This window comes from Grammomys surdaster, unplaced genomic scaffold (genome assembly GCF_004785775.1).
Source record: "Grammomys surdaster isolate TR1022 unplaced genomic scaffold, NIH_TR_1.0 133, whole genome shotgun sequence".
NCBI lineage: Eukaryota > Metazoa > Chordata > Mammalia > Rodentia > Muridae > Grammomys > Grammomys surdaster.
The window spans coordinates 2,015,762-2,038,419 of NW_021604591.1; the positions used below are offsets into that span (position 1 = coordinate 2,015,762).

At 36.5% G+C, this 22,658-nt stretch overlaps 1 protein-coding gene across 3 annotated transcripts in view; it reads left to right on the top strand.

The window, feature by feature from the left end:
- Positions 1–22,658, top strand: part of Exoc6b (exocyst complex component 6B) — a 456,985-nt gene that overhangs the window by 226,564 nt on the left and 207,763 nt on the right. For all 3 annotated transcript variants that reach the window (XM_028762430.1, XM_028762431.1, XM_028762432.1), the window contains exon 18: positions 9,322–9,501. In XM_028762430.1, the coding sequence (XP_028618263.1) occupies positions 9,322–9,501 (180 nt within the window). The remainder of the gene's footprint in view (positions 1–9,321; positions 9,502–22,658) is intronic.

The window sequence follows — 22,658 nt, forward strand, 5'->3', positions numbered from 1 at the left end:
TGTGACCCATGAGATGTTGATGTGGCTGTTGCCTCTGCTGTTCAGCTCCGTGGAGTCAACAGCTCTAAGCATGGGTCTTGGTCCAACTCTGCCACCCTCATAGTGCTCGACTCAACCCCAGACAATAACCCCTATCCTTGTGTTACCCAGTAGAAATAAGATTCTTATTTCTTAAAGATTAACCAAATAGATTTATATATCAGCAAATACTCGATACACAAGATGCCCACACAATTAGAATTGTTATCCAAATATCTAACCTTTTGATATGAATAATTATCTTAGGCTGATAGAGACACTCATATATCCGTGACCATCTTCTCTTCTCCTTCTCCTTCTCCCTCTTCCTCCTCTCAACTCCTAGCTCCACCTACCTCTTCTACTGCCCAATCACTGAGCTCCACAGTAAATACAATGAGCAGGAAAAATCCTGCCACATTTGCATGTGATTTAAATGGTATAAAAGCAAAAAGGATGAGGATGAATGGGATGGGGCTTTCTAGGGAGGGGGAAATGGGGAAAAGGGGATGATATCTGAAATATAAGTAAATAAAATATCCAAAAAAAAAAAAGGAGAGAAATATGTGCAGTGTTGAAGATAACCCATTCCTTCCATCTCTATGACGGACTGAGTGAGGTTTTCATAAGAGGACCCTAGTATTATTTTACCAATAAAATTACTTAAGAACGTTCATTACCTATCACACCAAATTTATGCCATTCCTTTCATATTGCTTATGAATGCCTGATGATAGCAGCCATGATACCCATGGCAGTTGGTTTCACAGTCCTCACAGCTAATCCATACACATCCTCCCAGAAACTTAGATCGTTTCTATATTACTTACAACACCTTGACAATGTAGGTGATGGTATTGTCACACTGAATTGCTTAGGGAATAATGGCAAGATCACAATTATGCACAACTTCAGTATGAGTCTTGTCTTTTATTTTGAATAGTTTTAAACTGGTTTTGGTTGAATTCAGACATAAGGAACCTAGAGACACAGAGCACTGATGAGATTAATACTGATGCGTTTTTAGTGAAGATTCAGCGAATAAAGAGGCCTGCAGAAGGAGTATGGAAATATCGTAAGAGCTCTCAGAGCTTTGCTGTGACCCAGGCATTGTAGTAGGAATCAAAGTTGTTCTTTCATGGCAGTATTTGTAAATATGGATAGTGACTTCATTGAAAAATGGTTTTTTTCTCTACTGTAAAAACTAAAATTTGTTCCAAAGCATATACATGAGTAGCTATCATTCAGTGTTAGGCTGAGAATACGGTATTGTTAAATTACATTATAAGATTCAGTAGACTGTCTGCCAGATGGAGAATATCCTGGATCTATTAATACTCAGTTCTCAACCTGTCTTATTCCTATTGAGGTACTATGTTGTTCTGGGTTTTAGAAAGGAAGTTTTAATTAGTTTTTGAGATAGTGTGTCACATGCTAACTCAGATTCTTCCTAAAACTTACTGTGTAGTCCAGGTTGGCCTCAGACTGTAGGTAATTTTACCACCTCTACCTTCTGAATACTGTGAGTACATATATGAGCTTCCATGTCCAGCTTGCGCTAGCATTTAGAATGCTGAGGGGAATGGAGAGCAGGTAGAAAGCCTGGTGCTGAGCAGCCAGCATGTTAGATGCTGAGCAGAGGAGTAGTGTAGGTGACATTAAAGGTCATATTTACTTTTGATAGGGAACATTGATTCCTCAAAGCATACTGAAAGCTTATTTTTACCAGGGTGAGCCAATCCAGAATTAAGTGTAAACAGAGCAGGTAGGAAAGCTTCACGTTGTGTGTTTTCCTAAGCTACTGTTTCCTGAAACCCTTCCTTTGCAGATGGAAACCTTTATGCTGGAAAAGAGGCAGACATATTCAGAAGGTCTTCAAGGTGTTTTCTGACAAAGTTGCCTCTTGTTTCTTCTGCCATGAGTGACATAATCCAGCTGGCATGTTTGGCTTTCCCTACTCAAAATGTTCCTCTGTCTTTTTTAAAATAGAGACCAAACCTATTTACTAATTCACTTCATCATAAGTAGTTTTTATATCTACTGTGTGACAATATGGTATGTCCAAGAGAAAAAGAGTCTGTTAACTTGAATCTTCTTTGAGGCCCAGGGACACAGAGACCTAGCTTCTGTAAAGAGCTGTAGTGCACTAGATGACTTTAATCCATTGTCTAGCTAGCAGGTTTTAATAAAGCAGGTGTGTATCTTGTAGTCTTAAAAGACTGAACAAAGTAAGTCTCTCTTGGTTTTGTGGAACTTATACACTAATGAACTGAGAGCTGATGAGAAGATTTGCTAGAGCCATGACCTGGGGTGTGGTGCTGGGGTGAGGACCTGAAATCATATTCAAACCTAGAATCATTTCAATTTCTGTAGATGTGCATTCCCACTAAAGGGAAAAGTAAGATGATGGATTCGGGCACATTCAGGCATGGTAATGGGTCTACTTAGCAGTGTTCTATCAATGACTGGTAGAAGTATGAAGAGTTCCTGTGGTAAGGGGCCAGTCAATGTCTGCCCCTGTAGGACATAATAAATGCCGTAGTTCTTATTCTGCAGTTAGATATGAAGTTTCTAATTTGGTGCTGTGGTGTGGTGCTCTGACTCATCTTTGAATGTAATAATGGTTGTCATGTCATTGTAAATAGTTAAGTTTGGAAGGTGGTAGTTAGGTTGGAGGCCATTGAAATAGGCCAGGTGACCAATAATGCTCACATGGAGTAGTTAGTAGACTTACGAGTAGAGAAATGGTTTGAAGACAGAAATGGCAGGTTTTTAAAAGAAAGAAAGAAAGAAACCAAAGGTAATTCTAAGATATTTGAACTGAGTGAACTATTGAATGGTAGTAATAGTCACTGAGAAAGGGAATGTCATTTTAAAATTTTAATGAAAATATAATTATATCATTTCACCTTCACTTTCCTTCCTCTTGCCTGTTTCATGTGCACCACACTCCCAAATTCATGGCCTCCTCTTCTTTAGCTATTGTTGTATGCCCATGCACACACACACACACACACACACACACACACACAAATTCTTATCTGTTCAGTGTTGCCTACAGGTATATGTTTCTAGGCCTGACCACTTGGTTTTTGATAACCACTAGAAGGCTTATCCCTAGGGAAGACTAATTCTCTCTTAGCAGTTACTAGTTGCTTGTTGATCTTAGAGTTAGTGGTTGGGCCCATGAAATTTCCCCCATATGCAGTGGGATGTCAACTAGTGTTAGAATTATTCAGGTCTTGTTTAGGCAGCCATTTTGTTGCGATGTCATGGATATACCTTCCCTGCCATAAGAGGAAGACACATAAGTCACAGCAGAGTTCTTTGTCTTTGTCTTCTGGTTCTTAGAATCTGTCTGCCTTCTCCCTCTCCCTCTCCTTGAGCTTTAGCAGGACTTGGGGTTGGGGACTCTATGGTCAGCTCTCTGCATTTTGACTGGTTGTGGATTTATGTAATGGTCTTCTGTTGCAAACAAGAAGCATTTTGATGAGGTATGTGAGCTACACTTACTGTAGGGTTAGGGATATGTAATTAGAATACAGTTAGTGATTAATAGTGGTTTAATAAAACGGTAGTAATTGTAGGTTCTCATCCAAGATTTATGATCATACTAGTCACGTACAGTTGGTCATGTTCACAGTACCAGGTGTGATTTCACTCCTGTCTAGTAGATCTTAAATCCAGTTAGACAATTGTTAGTTACAGGCAATATTGCATCTTTACAGAGACCTTGCCATGTTGAATATATCTTTGGTTCATAGGTGTCATTGCTGGGTAGGTTCTGATTGCTTTCCTCCTTTAGTCACTTCCATGTCACCATTTGGTACTATGAACATTAGAGAACATCTTTTGTTCCTACAGAGAAGAGAATAGAGATTTGGATAGAATAGAAAATGATAAGGCTAAAATGCACACTTGACTAGTGCTAGAAAATTACTTAAAATTATCTCTTGCTTTCAAACAGCTTATGAGAGTTATGATGTAAGTACTTGGAGAGATTATGAATGAGTATTTTCTGTGTGGATATCAGTTTATAGTAAATTCATATTTGTAAGAAGTTCAGGAAACAGAAATAAGTTTTGATACCATTGAACTCAATGGCACCATCAACCAGCTGAATAACTAGTATTTATAGGGAATGTTGTCTAGCAGGACCAGAGCACTAATTACTCCTAAGTTCACAAAGAGCTATGACCAAGACCCTCAAACACAAGTTAGTAAAAACCAGTGACATAGAAATCAAAACTAAACTCACTCTTAAAACATAGAATCAAACCAATTTTCAATTAGTGGCATATAGTTGGGAAACTCATAAATATTCAAAAATCAAAGAACATATGCCAAGAAAAGGGGTTACAGAAAAATTCCTAAAAGGAACTTTAAAATATTGTAGTTGAAGGTAAAGTAAAGATGTAAGTCACCAGAACCTACAGAGAAAGTATGGTTTGTAAGGACAGTTGGAACATTAAGAATGTATTAGAAAAAGAAGAACTTCTTAAATCCATCTAGTAGAAGCTAAACAAGTAGATCGTTAAAAATAAGATCAGAAGCAAATAAGTATGAAAACCAGTTTTGGAAATCAGTGAAATCAAAAGTTGACCCTTTGCCAAAAATGAAATAAAATAATTAAATTTTGAATCAGGCTAACCAAGAGATAAGTAGGAACAAAACACAAATTGCTAATGATACTACTGATCTTACCCATTTTCAGTAAGATAATAAAGGAATATTATAAAGAATTCTTTTGAAAATTGACACAAAATATTGATTACTTTCTGTGGGAAAAATGTTTTAGCCAGTGTCTTAGTGAGGGTTTTACTAGTGTGAACAGGTACCATGATCAAGGCAAGTCTTATAAAAGACAACATTTAATTGGGGGCTGGCTTACAGATTTAGAAGTTCAGTCCATTATCATCAAGGCAAGAACATGGCAGCATCTAGGCAGGCATGGTGCAGGCAGAACGGAGAGTTCTACATCTTTATCTGAAGGCTGCTAGTGGAAGACTGACTTTTAGGCAGCTAGGAGGAGGGTCTTAAAGCCCATTCCCACAGTGACACATCTACTTCAACAAGGCCATACCTTCTAATAGTGCTACATACACCCTGGGCTGAGCATATATAAATCATCACAGCCAGCTTTTCATAATCACCACAAAACACCTGATATAATCATCTTACAATAGGAAAGGTGGAACAACTTGGTATACATCCATAGTATCAGCACCAAGAAGTAGAAATAAGAAAGGTGAAGATCTGTGGATTTGCAGGCCACCCTTAGTGACATGCTGAGTTTGAGGCTAGAGTGGACTTCAGGAGATCAGGTATCAAAATACAATTACCATAATAAATTACAACAATCAAAAGAGAGAAAAGTTAATTTTGTTAATTTGTGTGTGTGTGTGTGTATGTGTGTGTGTGTGTGTCTGTCTGTCTGTCTCTCTGTGTCTGTCTGTCTGTCTGTCTGTCTGTCTGTTTATATACATGTGAATGCAGGTATCCTCATAGGCCAGAGACTTTCTAGATACAATAAAAGATAAATTAGATTTGACTAATAATGAAAACTTTTAAACTGGATCTACAAGTTCATGTACATAATCCCAGCATTCCAGAAGCCAATGCAAGAGAATGGCTGTGCGCTTCAGGCCATCTTGGGTTCCAAAGCAAGTGTGAGACTGTTTATATGTTCCTGCCATCTCAAAATAAGAGAAACATAAAACTACTAAGTTTATGCTCTGAGAAAGACACTCTTTAGAGAAATAAAAAGGCAACATACAGACTGGAAGAAAATGTTTGTGAAACATGTTCCTTAATAAAAAACTTGTATCTAAAGTACAGAAATGATGAAACATAGGCAAGTAAAAACAAAGGCATCCATTAAGTGTGCTGGAGAAATGGCTCAGCAGTTAAGGACACTTGCTCTTTTTGGAGTGAACCTGGGTTTGGTTCACTTAGGATTCCAGGGGACTGACACCCTCTTCTCGGTTCCACAGTACCAGCTCATCCAAGTTGAATATATGTACCTGTAGATAGACAGATAGATATACAAAATAAATAAATCTTTTAAAAACACATTAAAGTGAGCAAATGTCATAAACAGATTCATCACCAAAGAAGATCTCTAGATGCCAATATTAATCTGAGAAGCTATTTTGCATTATGCCATTAGGAAATTATAAATTTAAATACTGTAAAATACCTTACACACCTAGCATCATCAAATTCTGATATGCCAACCTGTGTGATCATTTTGGAAAACATTTTTTTCCAATTTACAAAGCTAAACATTCTTGATGTGAGCTTCATCTGTAGTACCTGCTTAATGTTACTTGAGTGTATTGAAACTATTGTGGGAACAATATACACAAACTTAATGACTGTTACAGTCTTTATCATGATTGCCAAAACTTAGATGCAACCAGGAAATCATGTGACTATGCAAACTGATAGTCTTAGCTAAAAAAGCAGTGTTCAACATTGAAAAGTAAAGCACTCTTAATACACAAAAAAAGATGTGTAAAATGAGAGAAGCAAATCCAAAAGGGCTGCATACTGTATATTTCCAGATAGTTGATATTATGAAAAAGGTGTAACAGGGCATGGTGCCTGCAGCACAGCTGTGATCTGAGTTCCGAAGCCAAGCACCTTCATCAAAGCGGAGAGTGATGGTATACACTTGTAACTTTACTGCAACAGCATCACAGACAAGCAGCTCTCTAGAATTCACTGACTAGACAGCCTATCAATCAGTGAGCTCTGGGTTCAAATTTTCAACAAGATTTAAAGATATAAATAACATGGCTGAAACTGTAAAACAATTAGAAGAAACCAAAGAAGCCCTGTCTTGTGCAGAGGTTTTGGAAGTGACCATAGAAGTACAGGCAAGAGACTTGAAAATAAGCAAAAGAGGATGCACCAAACTAAAGATAGTCTTCCTAGCAATACAGAAAAGTCTCCAGAGGTAAGAGACTGTCCAAAGTATTGAGAGAACATAGTTCTATGCCCTGTGCTACTAATAATAATGGCATCAAATTTCAAATCTTGTAAAACATTCAAAACTCTACATGGTAATAAAACTAATGGACCAATTTAAAAATGAGCTAAGGAATTTCATTAAGACATACAGATGGCTAATAGATGGAAGACAGAATGCTGAACCTTGCTATCATAAAGGCAAATCAAATACAGTGAGATATCACCTCTTACCTGGTCGAGTACATGTTATAAGTAATACAAATGATGAGAATACATACAAAGGTAAAGATTAGCTATTAGAGAAAAGCAATGTGGAAGATCCTTAAAAGTTAAAAGTCGAGGGGTTGGGGATTTAGCTCAGTGGTAGAGTGCTTGCCTGGCAAGAGCAGGGCCCTGGGTTCGGTCCTCAGCTCTGAAAAAAAATGAAAAGTCAAAACTCTGTATGATTTAGTAATTGTATTGCATGTTCTTTGCATCTTTGATCTCCATAGCCAAGATACGGAGTCAACCCATCATCAATGAGTGGATGCAGGGAAAGGGAATGTGGTGTGGAAACTCAGTTGAATAGTGTATATTGCCTTATGAAAGAAGGCATGAGTCTTATAATTCATAGCATCCTAGATAATCCTGGAAGATACTGTTTTAAGTGAAATAAACACAGAAAAACAAATATTGCATGATGTAAATTCCATATTGAATCTAAAAATATTGAATTCACATAAGTAAAGCAGAACATGGCCACTGAAAACTTTGGTAGTTGTTAAGCCATTTTGGTCAAAGCTCACACAATTTTTAAGCAGTTCAAGATCTCATCCTACAGCAGGTAGCTGTATTAATAAGTGTATTATATCATGAAAACTTCTGGAAGGATCTGTTTGAAAAGTTTTTACCACAATAATAACAAATATTTAAGGTAATGCATGCCATTCTGAGCCTGATTTGGGTACGTCTGTTTGCTCATTATGGCCTCTACACATTCAGCATACCATATTAAAGATGACAAATATGTATGATTTTGTCATTTAATAAATTTGAAAGCATTCTTTATGTAAATCAGTAAATCATGTAAATCATGTCTTTGGCTATACTATAAACTCAAAATGATGCATAATTTAAGTAAGAGAAAATATAGAAAAGGATAATAAGTTAAAGGCAGATTTAACAGTTGGAAGTTATAGAACTTTGACCCTGAAGGAAAGATTCCAGTTATGGCTTTTGGATTTCTGCCTTGGTCTGAAAAGAACAGATGAATAGTATTGAAAATTCCAAGTCCACATCTCAGCCTTATGCTTTGAACATAAGCTGGGGGTCAGAGGTATCCATGAAGCAATCAGATTCATGGACCATGAAGTAGAATTTTTTGCGTAGTTCTGTGTTGAAGACAGACTCAGAAACTTTCGAAAATAATTATATTACTCAGAGAAACTGAGAAGATTTGAAACTAGAGTGACTACAAGCCATGGCTGCGTCATACAGTGAAGGTTGTGAGAGGGAGATTACTAAGGTAGAGTGTTCAGTAGAAATGAAACCAGCTCAGACTGAAAGATGAGTATCAGATGTGGTAACAAGTTGTTTATGGCATTTTTTTTAGTATTAGCATCCTGATGTTTTGTCCATAATGCATTTTCATTTTCCTAGAAAAACAAATTGAACAATTTTACTGAGTAAGGTAGTGTGTAAATGAATCTCTTACACAGTACAACACAACATTTGTGATCTAGGACCTGTTTAGTGCTGTTTGGGCATCTTTTTTAGGATTGTGCTGTACAGAACATATCTTATGGCACAAATATATTTGAATAAACCTTATGATGAAGAAAGCATAGAGCTCTGACAGTCCCCAGTGAGAACAATCAAGTTACAACCTAGGCAGATTTATAAGCAGCTAAATGCGCTGGAGGATGTAGGAAGCTTGAGAATGTAGAAAAGAGCCATTTTGCAGTCAAACAGAGAGTCAAAAGGGAATCAAATTCTTAGAGTAAATTTACTTTTTAATAGACATGAGAAAATAAAAGGGAATAGACTGCCGGTTCTATGTGAATAGATTTTTCTTATTTGCTGAAGAAAAAGAATAGCTTTTCTTGAAGATCATTCAACCTTTCCCTTAAGAGAGGGAGGGAGAGACTGTGAACACATGTAAAAAAATTGATTAGGAAAGGTTCCTTTGTGCTTTGTGAAAGAGAAGTGCTCCTGGAAGCTGATGTGATTCGACACTCAGAGCTGTGTTGCTAAGTGGACATAGACATGTGGTGGCTCCGTGACATATATGTTTGCCTTTTCCACCCCAGCCATATCAATGTGTTTTTAAACTTAACTATTATTTCACAGGATGCTAGACATGCAGCTGAAGAAGAGATATATACAAACTTAAATCAGAAGATTGACCAGTTTCTGCAGCTGGCTGACTACGACTGGATGACAGGAGACCTAGACAACAAAGCTAGTGATTACTTAGTAGACCTCATTGCCTTCCTTCGGAGCACCTTTGCTGTGTTCACACATCTTCCTGTAAGTGACGGTTCTTCTATTTTTCCCTTCAGAGTAGGAAAACCATGCCCTGAACCATGCCCATGATAGCTTTACTAAAGTTCTCATTTCTGATTTAAGTTTCCGGTGACCTCTTTAATGTCTAAGAGCACCTAGTGGCTGTATAAATCCCTACATGGATTTCGAGGCCTCCCATAATCATTTGTTTTCAAAGGTTTCTGCAATTTCTCTATACTCCCAGGTCTTCCTTCAGAGTTCAAAGTCATTAGTATTGGACATGACAGATACCTTGTAAAGAGTATAAAGAGACTTGCCAGTTAGCATTCAAAGTCTGTTTCTTTTAGTTTTAGAACATCTTTTGATTTTTTTTATGGGTTGAAAGTTTTTGATGAACCTCTCTATCTTTTAATCTAGTTTGTAGTTGTTTTCTTGATTATATTAGTCACAATCATTTCAAGTTATATTTGTTTAACTTATTATGTGCCTATTGATGGATTTGATTTTTAGCTAAATGTTTGTGTTTCTTCCTAGTATTTTTTGTTTGTTAGACATTGTATTTAAACTGCATAGATTCTGCTGTCTAAGGGAAATCTTTCTATCTAGTTCTTTCCCTTAGTGAGTTGATGGGTTGTATTTGGGCTAATCCTTAGTCACAGGCACTTAGGTTGCGGTTCTTAACTACCTTTAATCATCCCTGTTGCTAGTTAAAGTACTATAGGGCATTGGTTAGAGTAGGCCTGTCATTGTCTTCAGCACCAAAGATAACTGTAGAAAATTCTGCCTTTTAGTCTTCTGCCTTTTTCAGATAGATAACTGAGAAAGTATTAGCAGTATAGTGATATACAGTTAAAAATACCTAAAAACTATAATAACAAAACCCCCAAAGTCAACTTGTAAGCTGTAGGTGTCTGTGTAACACTCCCTAGCCTTTTAATTTGTTCTATCTTCTGAGTGTTTTTGTACACCTCAAATTCTTATGTTGGGTTTAATTACCTCTGTGATGGCAGGAAATGGCCCCTGGAGGTGATGGCCATGAGCAGGGGCTTACATGAGTAAATCTAGAAATCTTTCTGTTTCTTCTATCATAATAGAGAATGCATCAGGAATACGTCTATCCTGAAGTTGCAAATGAGCTCTCACCAGACACCAAACCTGTTATCAACTGCATCTTATATTTCCCAGGTTCCAATACTGGTGGAAATAACATTCTGATGTTTACGAGCTACCTGATAATGGCATTCTCGTTGTTTATGACTACCTGGTCTGTGGTGTTTTGATACTGTAACTCAAATGGATTTAAAAAACAGCCTACCAGAGATTCTTACACAGTTGTCCTCTGCTGAGTCTCTATGTCTGAGCCACTGTGAGACTTTGGAAAATCTTACTCTGTCTTTCTAAGATTTTGGCATAAACCTTTATTTTCCTCAGCTGTTAAGGTTTAAAATTTAACAAATGCTATGCTGGAAAACTTGTTTCTCAGATCTCTAATTTTAATGATCTAGCCCTTTGAAATAATGAAAAAGTGTCTTAGCTCTGTAATAACTATTCTCTTCCTGGGACCCTGAGACCTGATTCTGGTTCTCTGTTTATTGCCTATGATGGGGTTTGGCCAGTGCTGCCAAGGACAGCTGGTGACCCTCAGATGACTTTTAAAAGGTTCTGCCTTTTCTATGATTTTTCTCTTTTTAGTCTTCTTTGTTCATAGTATTCTGATATCTTTGAAGAAAAATAGTGTATTTTTTACTTCTCCTAGTTGTGCTTAATAGGAGGATTGAGTTGCAGAAAATTATGCTGTGGGGTACCACTTCACTCTAATAACAAGACAAGGCAAATCTACCACAATAACACAAACATGAAAAGATACCCTGGAACTGGAGAGATGGCTAGGTGACTCAGAGCACGCTCTGCCCTTGCAGAGTACCTGGGTTTGGTTCCTACTACCACATGTTGGAGTACCCATCTATGCTAGCTTCTGGCTTCTGTGCCCTAGGAACACACACAATGCATTTACATGCATGCAGGCAAAACACTTTTAAACAAAGCATAAAAATAAGTAAATTGTTAGAAATATACAAAGCAAGCTCATAATTGTTGGAAAAATAATTACAATTGAATGTCAATTATAAGTGTTATAAGAAAGAAATTTAGTGACCGCTCTCTAGGATTTATTATAGAAATGCAAGGATGGTTCCAGATTTTAAAAAATCTCTTTCTTTAAAATATTTGACTTTCTTAGTAATTGAGTAAATGAGAGAAACTATTTTGTAGTATTTTATAAGGACATTATATAACATATACTCTCCATTCTTGATTTAAAAACAAAATTCACTAAAATGTAAGTAAAATAATATTTTAATAATAGGATTAAAAGCGCTTATTTGAAATTTAGCAGGTAATATAAATTTAACAGTGTTATTCTAAAACACTTGAATTTATATTAACATCAGAGGTTAAAATGCTTATTATCACCATTTATTTATTTAAGAAGTCTTATTTAATAAATAAAATTTCCTAAGAAAAAATTATAATTGTAGTAATCAGACATGTTTCCTGAGTGTGTTTTTACTGCTATAACATATCTGAGTATCTTATTAGCATCAGACATTTCTTTCTGTGTATATTTATCAAATAATTAGTGGAGATAATGTGACAAATCCGTCATAGAGTAACATACAAGCCTAACAGGATGGGAATATTTTGAGGTGCAGAGAACCTTTTCAAGACTAATCAAATTAGTATGAACATCAGGTGAGTTTCATAAGAAAATATATTAATTAATTCTAAAATTGACACTAAAGCAAATTTAGACACTATTTACTAAAAATGTAAAACATTAAGTGTGGTCTTTACCTACTAGACACGAAATGTTATAAAGCAAGATAAGCAATAGCCCTTCGAACTAGGATAGAATAATGTTAAAGGAGTGGCATGTAAACACCTATAAGTATTTCAAGATCTGTGAAACAATTTTTTCTCCATAAAAATAATTTTCAATAAAGTTGTCTTATATTCTGCCAGTTTGGATGAAGATAATATTAAGACTTTGCTTTCTATATGACAGTGAATTCTAGACTGAGTAAATATTTGGGTTTTTTCCTAAGGAAATATTGAGGAAACAAGATACTGGTAAGTTTTTTATAATCTGAAAATATGTCAGTATTCTAAAGTTGACACCAGTGCCTAAAGTCACCAGAAAAAAAAGACATAATTCGTATGCTAACTGTTTAGCAGGAAGTGAGGAAATGGAATGCATGCTCATGGTGATAGTAATTGGAGTGTGTGCTTCCAATAGAACCTGTCCTACAATCAAATACAGAGCTGATGGAGAGGCTTTCACAGGTCACACTTGATCCTTAGAAATATAAAAAGTTGATATTGTACGAGCTAATTATTAGTGCACATCTACACACATTAATAACTATGTTCTATGTAGGATTGTATAATGTAGGTTTAATTATATCTTTCTATGTATAGCTTTTGGATTTTTATTTGATTTTTTTCTGGTTTTTATTTTATTTTTTTTCTATGTGAATCATTTGATGTTCTTTTAATGCTGGTGCAGTTGGTAGGTAATACTTAGAAATACATTTATCTCCAGAATTTTCTATCTGTGTGTGTGTGTGTGTGTATGTGTGTGTGTGTGTATGTATGTATGTGTGTATGTAGGTATATACATATGTTTAAAACAACAGTTTATTGAAAATTAATTTTTTAGATGGATTCTATATTTTGGAGAAAATGAGGAACAATATTTTGGCTCTTATGGGTGTTTTTTTTTTTTTCGGCTTTGTGTGGTGATGGGTGTGAGTAGATTGTACAGTGGAGTTTCGGTAAGGAAGAGGTGCAGAGTCAAAGGTCTTTGAAGATGCTCAAGGATGGCTCTGCTCTATAAGTGCTGCTCACACTCATCCCCCTGCATCTGAAAAACAATTCTCTAGGTGCTCTGGCCAGGCACTCACTGCATGGCACAGTGAGCTGTGCCCTCACAGCGTCTCCCATAGCTGCTCACCATGCTTCACTTTTTTCAAACTTATGGCTTTTTTTTAATTGTTACTGCAAGCATATATGTATTTTTCTATACCAATATTGTGTTGATTTGAATAAAAATGGCCCCCATAGGCTCATATATTTGAATGCTTAGTCACCAGGTGTTGCAATATTTGAATAGGTTAGGATTAGGAAGTATGGCTTTATTGGAGGAAGTGCATCACTGGGGGTGGGCTTTGAGTTTTCAAAAGCCCATGTCAAGTGTACATTTTCTCTTTTTCTTGGCCTACAAGTTAGGATATAGTTCTCATCTACTGCTCTATCACCCTGCCTGCCTGCCACCATGCTCCCTACCATGATGATAATGCCCTAACCTTTGAAACTGTAAGCAAGCCCTTAATTAAATGTTTTGTTACATAAGTGTTACTGTATTCATGATGTGTCTTCAAAGTAATATGACAGTGACTTACACAGAAATTGATATCAGTGAGCAGGATATGGCTGTGACAGGCCCGACTATTCTGTTTATTAGAAGAATGTGGACTTTGGTATTTTTGGATTAGGGAACCAGTTGAAACTTTTAAGAGGAGCTTAATGGGGCATATTCATAAGAATATGGAAGACAGTGATACTGAGGATAGTGCAGCTTATGATAGCCTGGCTCCAAAGGGTTAAGAGGGGGAAGAGATCATTCTTGTGATATTTTGACAAAGAGTATGACTACATTTTGCCCTATTTCAAAATGATGATGATGATGATGATGATGCCACCTCCACTAAAGACTAAATTGGAGTATTTTGGACTAATGGGTTTGGCACAGGACATTTCAAGACAGGGTAGTATTGACTGTGTTGTGTAGTTATTAGTAATTAGTCTTACACAGATCTATAATCTAAAGCAGCAAGCTGGAGAAAGGGAAATATAAAATGTACATTTTGAAGAGAAAGGAACAATGCAAATTGTAAATGGAGCTAAGTCCAAAGGACTCAGTAACCTCAGGGCAAGACCCCATTTTTGTACCAGTGGAGTAGTGTTCCCCTTGCTCCACATCTTCGCCAGCATATGCTGTCTCTTGAGTTTTTGATCTTAGCCATTCTGGTGGGTGTAAGGTGGAATCTCAGAGTCATTTTGATTTCCATTTCCCTTATGACTAAGGATGCTGACCATTTCTTTATGTGTCTCTGGCCTATTAGATATTCCTCTGTTTAGAATTCTCTATTTAGCTCTGTACCTCATTTTTAATTGGGTTATTTGGTTTATTGCTGTCTAACTTCTTGAGTTCTTCATATGTTTTTGATATTAGGCCTTTGTCAGATGTATTGTTGCTGAAGACCTTTCCCAGTCTGCAGGGTGCCATTTTGTCCTATTGACAGTGACCTGTCCCTCATAGAAGCTTTTCAGTTGCATAAGGTCCCATTTATTAACTGTTGATCTTAGTGCCTGACCCACTGGTGTTCTGTTCAGAAAGTTGTCTCCTGTACCAATGCATTGAAGGCCATTCCACACTTTCACTTCCTTTAGATGTAGTCTATCTAGTTTCATGTTAGGTCTTTGATCCTTAGGCTTGAGTTTTGTGCAGGATGATAAATATGGATCTATTTCCATTCTTCTCTGTGCAGATGTCCAGTTAAACCAGCAAGATATATTGAATATGATTTCTTTTTTTCATTGTATCTTTCTGGCTTCTTTGTCAAAAATCAAGTGTCCATAGGTGTGTAGATTTATTTCTGGGTCTTTGACTCAATTCCTTTGATACCAATCTATACCAATACCATGCAGTTTTTTTTTATATTACTATTCCTCTATAATATAGCTAGAAATCAGTGATGGTGATACCTCCAGAAATTCTTTTATTGTTCAGGATTGTTTTATCTATCATGGATTTTTGTTTTTACATATGAAGTTTAAAATTATAGTTTCAAGGTCTGTAAAGAATTGTGTTGGAATTTTGATGGGAATTGCATTGAATCTTTATATTGCTTTTGGTAAGACAGCCATTTTTACTATGTTAATCTTACTGATCTATGAGCATTGGAGATCTTTCCATCTTCTAGTATCTTCTTCAATTACTTTCTTCAGAGACTTAAAATTCTTGTCATCTTCCCATGTTTCCACAAACAAAAAGTGTTATTTTCAAATGATAGACTTTTTTGTTGGTAAAATGCCTTTTATCCAGATATTGCTTTTTAATATTTATGCTCCATGTACCTTAGATTATCTTATATGGCTTCTTAAAACAGCCTGTTTGATACATAGACAATGAGTATTTTCTCAGTTTGTCAAGTTGAGATACTGAAGGCTAAAGTGATCTTGCTGAGGTTCAGGAACTAACCAGTAGTCTTCTATCTTGCATAATATTGACTGCCTACCATTTGAGAATATACCAGATACCAAATCTTCCATAAAAGACCTCATCACACCTGTCCCTTTTTGTGCTCCTTCACAGCCATCCATGCAGAACACTAAGCTGTATTGAACAGAGTCATCATTTATCTTTAATATTAGTATGTAAAATTTTAGTCATTATGACCCAAATAGTTTCCAGCAGCGAAAATAAATCTCTTCAACCAAATTATAGAAAAAAATTTCCAAATAAATTACAATAATGCCACTGTAAAGTAGGAACTCAAACAGGCAATGGGACGGTAGAATAATTTATATATATATATATATATATATATATATATATATATATATATATATGAATGACATGTATATGTATAAATATATATGTATAATATAATGTGTATATGAGGTACTTGTTAGTGAGGTACTCATTTCTAACTGCTGTAACTCTTATTTGACACATTATGTGGAAAGTCTCTCATCTGGTAATGATTGTCTAAGTGGATCCATTCCCTATGGCTTTCTCTGGAACAAAACAGGGAAAGTTCCAGGGTCATCGTGAGACGAGCAGGCTTCAGAGCCTTCAAGATACAATAACATTTTTTTTTCAAATTAATTACACGGATAGAACAAATGTCAAAATAATTTTCTTTTTTTGAAGGAGATATATAACAGATTTGCTCATGATACCTATGCCTACCAGGAAATTGATCTATGTTTCATTTCTGTACTTTTAACCTTTAGGTTATTTGAACTACCTCAAGTACGTTGATCAACAGATTAGCTCCTTGTTAGTGTGACACTGGGTTTACAAGTTTAATCACCTAAGTCCTTTAGGGGTTTTGTTTCTTCACAGAGGCTTATGTGTATTGGACTATTACTTAGCATTTTTCTCCCAAGAAAATGCCTGTTACCAGCAGTAGTTTTTGCTGTTTCTGGCAGTGTGCAGCCAGTAGTCTTTCGCCTCCTTAATGATACTGAGTTTTGAATAATATTCTTGTCTTATAATTCATAAAAAATTCTGATATGAAATAGAAAGTATACTATAATCCTGACTTTGGTGATGAGATAAGGCAGTCTCCCAAGAGTACCTTAGGTGCTATTAAGCTCAGTCACTTTCATATCACTGCTGATTTGAGACTCTGGGTTGTTCCTCATGGTGCTGAGGTTCTAAAGCTCTGGGTGTTATTTGAAGACAGAACAGTCATATTAACATTACTTACAAAAGTAAAGTAATTAAAATCCTTAAATATGTAGTAATATGCACATGGGTCCATAAACTGTAACACTGTTAGTCAAAATATTATACACTTGTAAAGCTACTTTTATGCCTTTGGCATTAAATCCTTGGAAATATTTCTAATATGATATAAAAAAGGCAGGACAAGATTTTATAAACAGATTATATGTGAGTAAAATCCCTCAAAGTGTATTATAGTTGGGAAATCTCTATAACATAAAGTGTAAAAATGGCAAAATGTGATAGTAGTATGATTTCTTATTTTTCTTCACAACTGTGTACATACACGTGTATACACACACACACACACACACACACACACACACACACACACACGAGTTTTGTTTTGAGACAAAGTTTTACCGTGTCATCCTGATTGGCTTCAACTTGAAGATACCTACCTCCCTCTGCTGGAATGCACATAAAACCTAACTTAGAGTTTTTATTCTTGGCATTTAAATATTTACATATTTACATTTTTATAAATTAATAGATTTTTTAAAGTCCCTCTTGTTTCATATTTTTATTGCTCATCTATTATTTGAGTAATGGGAAAATACCTATTTTTCAATTCTGCCAAGTACCAGCCTCTCATTTATCACTGTCTATAAAGTTAAGTTCTTTTTGGTACAGCAGGCTTAGGCATAGATGGACAAAACATTGCTTAAGATCATGTAAGCGTTGTATATGGAAATGGAATTCAAAACAAGTCTTCTGGTTCCTGTGGATGCAAAGTCCATTATCTTTTGTATATGGTAGGCTTTTCACTAAAATTTAAAGGCCTGAAAGAAGATGTTTGGAGCCTGTGTGGTGAGATGGGGTTGAGGTCCCCTGTGAGAGGGGCTTAGAAACCTTATCTATAGCTGGTCAGGAGCAATAACTGACAGCTGAGGTTGCGCCTGTATGGAAGAGGCCTTGTAAAAGTCCTAACCATTGTCACCCTTTCACGGTAACTCCCAAATGTCCTAGATGGGTCTGTCACAACCATGCTGAAAGCAGGGATTTCAGCAGAGGATATCTGTTCCCTGCTTGCAAAAATTCTGTTCATGTGAGGTGTGGGGGAACCTATTTCTCCCTAGGATGACATCTCGTATCCTCTTATAACTTTCCTGTTTTTAAAATATAATTCAAGGCCATATTTTCTATGTCTTTCCTGAGTCCTTCCTCTCTTCCTTATAATCCGTACTTCAGGGTTTAATGTTTTCTTCACTCTGGAAACAATATAATATCTTTTTTTTAGTACTGGGAAAATATATTTCCCCTTTTAATTACCAGAGTTACAAATTCTGTGAGAAAAATGTTTCTTACACTTTTTTTGGTATGGAAAATTGCATGTTAATTTACTTTTAAAAGATACACTAAAGAATAATACAAACAAACTTGAAACAAGGTATTTGTAGTGTCATCCACTATCTAATACTGTACATATTCTATCCTAGCTAGTCTTAACATGGTTTACTAAGTAAGCTAATGTCTCCAAACATATAAGATATACCATTAGAAATCAGCACAAGATGTACTTTCCCCTGGTGAATGAGCAGGGGAAGGCTCCTTGCATTTCTGCCCTTTTCTCTGCACAAGGTCCAAGCTCTTGTTTGGAAAAAACTCCCAAGACAGGTAGGTGAAAGAGGGATTTTCACCCTGTGGTCCCTCTCTGAAGGTGTTATGTCATATTTTAAGAAGGGTTTTATAAAATATAGGATAGTCTGATTACCTTTACATGATTCTTGTAAATGAATGACTTCGTATCTTTACTGCTCTACAATGGTGAAGAAAAAGAAGGAAGTTATAAATCATGTTTGCTTGCATGTGTTATAGTGGAATACTCTTTATTGTTTATTTTCTTTAACTATATATCTTGATAACTCTTGTGGAGTATGGTTTTAGGATCAGAAGTGACAAAATTTTCAGTTGGGAAGCAGTCCTTCATCACACTAATAGATCCCATTCTGCCTTCAGAAGTCACTCTGAAACCCTTTGAAAGCATGCTTCCTTCCATGCTTTTTCCTAGAAGTGATGATAGCTTACCATTGGGATTGTGTACCATCTAAGGGATTTTTTGTAAGACAACATTGTTGGTGCTATGTGACTAAAAGAATGTAAATGTTTCTGCTCTTGTTACATACCTCCTGTGACACATGCAGTTATAATTGAGTATCCTCCCCCGCAAAATGTGAGTCTTTTGTTTTTGCTTTAACAAAAGATTTTTATTTTTACTATGTATGTATGTGTGCATGTATATAGGGGTGAGGTGGCTAGCTGTGGGCATATTCATGCAGGTCTCCATGGAGATCAGACATATTGGATATTCTGGAACTAAAATTCCAGATAGTTATAAGCTGAACATGGGTGTTGGGAAATGAACCCAGATTCTTTTCAAGAGTAGTATGCATTCTTGATATTAGAGCTATCCAACCACCCCCAACCCCCGAATCCAATATTCTTTTAAAACAGTCTGTCCGTTAGAAAATAACTTATGTCTTTGAAAAATTAGAAATATGTCTGAAAATGAACAAATTGTAAGTTTAAGTTTGTATTCTGGTAAGTTTTCACAGAGTTTAGACATAGCTGATGACCAGTACCAAGGTCAAGGACTGGAGCATCATTAGTTTCCTAGATGACTCTCTCATATGCCCCTTTAACTGTATGCTTCCTTCACTGCTATTTCCACTTTCATTAGATGTAGTTACTAGGCTTTGCTGTGCGATGGTACTCTGTTTACTCTACATTCAGTCATGTGCATGCTGAAGTATCTTCTTATCCCTGTCCACTTTTTGAGAAATGAGGAAATGAAGCTATATTTCATATGCGTATTGGCCATTTGTATGTACTACTTTATGAGGTGTCCGTGTGCATGTTTCTATTAGATTATCTACCCTTATGATCTTAAAGTGTTCAATGTATGTATTTTATTGTTATAGACAGAATATTGATCTCTCAAAGATGCTCATACCCACAAATCCTGTCAGCTACATAGCAAATAGGATTTTTGTGATAGCATTATGCTAAGAGTCTTTAGGAAGGTATGGTTTTGTCTGTTGGTGATTCACACCAACTCAGAGGGCAGGATGGCTTTCCCTCCCATACACAGAGACTCCCTTTGTAGTCTCTACCCATAGAGACCTCCAGCCATCAGGTTCCACTCCCAGACTACTTTGTTGGGCAGGCCCTACACTATAGAAAAAAAAAATGCCCAAGATCAAGCCATAAAATCCCACTGATCCCTAAACTTGCCCTAAGATTAGGCCACATAATTGTTCCAAATCCTGGACCATCCTGGAGAGCTCCATCCCAGACCAAAAAAAAAAAACTATATAAAATCTGTTCTCTGCTGTTTCTAACAAAGTAGTGGCAACCACTCTTTTGTGTTTTTTTTCCCCCAGTAAGTCTTTTGTGTGATGTTTGTTGTACATTGTCTTTGTGGTATTCCTTGGTTTTAGACTTCCAGGATACCTTTCCCCTCTTAGCCCCAGCACTTACACTGTCTTCCTTTTATAGACTGAAGCACCTCCTAAGAGGAAGATAGAATGTCAGCGGAGGAAACACAGGCAGAGTAGAGGTCTATGCTGATGCATGGAATTCTGGCAGCCCCTAGAAAATGAAAAATGAAAAAGGAGAGAAGAAAAGAAATTCCTTCCCTCAGAGAATCCGTAAAAGGAATATAGCTCTTGACTATTGTCCTGTGGGACCCATGTTAACCTTTTACCCCAACTTTAATATAGTACATCTGAATTGTTTTAAACCTTTGAGTTAATTTATTTATTTATTATAACAAAAAAAAAAAACCCTGAAGTAGTCATAGCTGTCCTAAAATTTAAGATTCCTTGTTCATGTAATTCAGATATGACTGAGAATCCCAAAGACTTACTTGTCCTGATCACAACTGTTGATGTTTACCTTATGGAACAATGATAGTGATAGAACATCAAAATACATATTTATATTTATGTAAGTGGTGATATGAATCTGTTGTTCAAATATAGTAGCTATATTTGTAACCAAAGAAATTTGTGAGAATATTGGCATTATTTTATATTTCTGTCTGCAATTTTGATGCCTGCATCGTCCTGAAGGCTTATGCTGGTTTGGTTAGCATACATGAGAAAATTTAGATCCCCAGATAAATAGGTAGATTAAACAGTGCTTTAATGGCCTTTACAAATAATTGTTGATACTCTTATTTTATTCCACTGTAAAACTTAAGACTTAACATTTAAGTGTTAGTTGTAGTGTGGAACCTGGAAATTTACTACTAAACTTTTTCTGCTGGCTAGTTTTATATCAAGCTGTTACAAGCTAAAGTTATTAGAGAGGAAGGAGCCTAATTAAGAAAATGCCTCCATAGGATCAGAATGTAATTGGGTCTGTAGTACATTTGCTTAATTAGTGATTGATGTGGGAATGCCCAGCCTATTGTGTGTGGGGCTACCTAAGGGCTGGTATTTCTGGTTGCTGTTAGAAAGCTGGCTGAGTAAGCTAGGTTAGAACATGCTAAGAAGGAGCATCCCTGTATGAGCTCTTCATCCGATCCTGCCTCTAGGTTCCTGCCCTGTTTAAGTCCCTGCCCTGACTTTCTTCAGGGATAGACTATGATATGCAAGTGTAAGCCAAATCTAATTCTTTCCTCTAAGACTTACTTTTGAGCATGGTATTTCATCATAGCAACTATAACCCTAAGGAGGATAGCAGTTGGTATCAGAAGGGAGTGTTGATGTGACAGACATGACCATGTTTTTGGAGGGTTGTAGAAGGATTTTAGAACTTTGGGCTAGAAAAGCCATTGAGTATTAAAATCTTGGTGAGCTATTTTGTGGGTGCTTAGAAGATAAAGGTGTTAAGAGTAATGTAAGGACAAAAACCTGGGCTTATAAAGTTCTAGAGGCAAGGAGTCACTTGGAGACTATTGTGTTCATTGCATGTTTTTAGTTAAAAATGGTTAACGATATGGTTTTGATTAGCTGGAGCTAAAGAAGAATTTATGGTTAACAAGGTACCAGAACCACTAAAGTGAAGCCTTTGCTTTGTGGGACAGTTTTTGCTTGTTAGTTAGAGCTGAGAAATTAGTGTTAACTAAGAAGAGACCAGCATCATTGAGGTGAAATCTTCCGTTAAGTGTTTCCTCAGAACCAGCATACAAAGCTGTGTTCCAGATCTGGTCATGGTTGTACCTTGTGCTGAAAGCTGAACCTGGCTATTGTAAGGGTTACCCAGGTGACTCTGGTTTTGAAGGCATGAAGTGGTCCATGGAGAGTATCTGAGTCTTGGCATTGTGTGGCAGGGCTGCAGTCCCTGAAGAGAGTGTAGAAGAGGCTATTGGTGAAAGTACAGCCCAGTTGCATCAAGGGACCTGAGCATTTTGGAGATGCCAGGATCATGAGAGGAATGCCAAGAACAGCACAAGACATGGAAAGGAGCTACATTGAGTTTACGAGAAAACTTGTGAGGGAGTTGCACAGGTTGGAGTCTGAAAATTAACCCAGACCCATTGGAGGGGCCCAGATCTTGAAGGTATCTCGGACATTGGATACTGAGTTATTTACACAGTTGGAGTTTGGTTTTGCTTTGATTTGATTGTGACTGTGCCCTGGTTCTTCCCTCTGGAAAT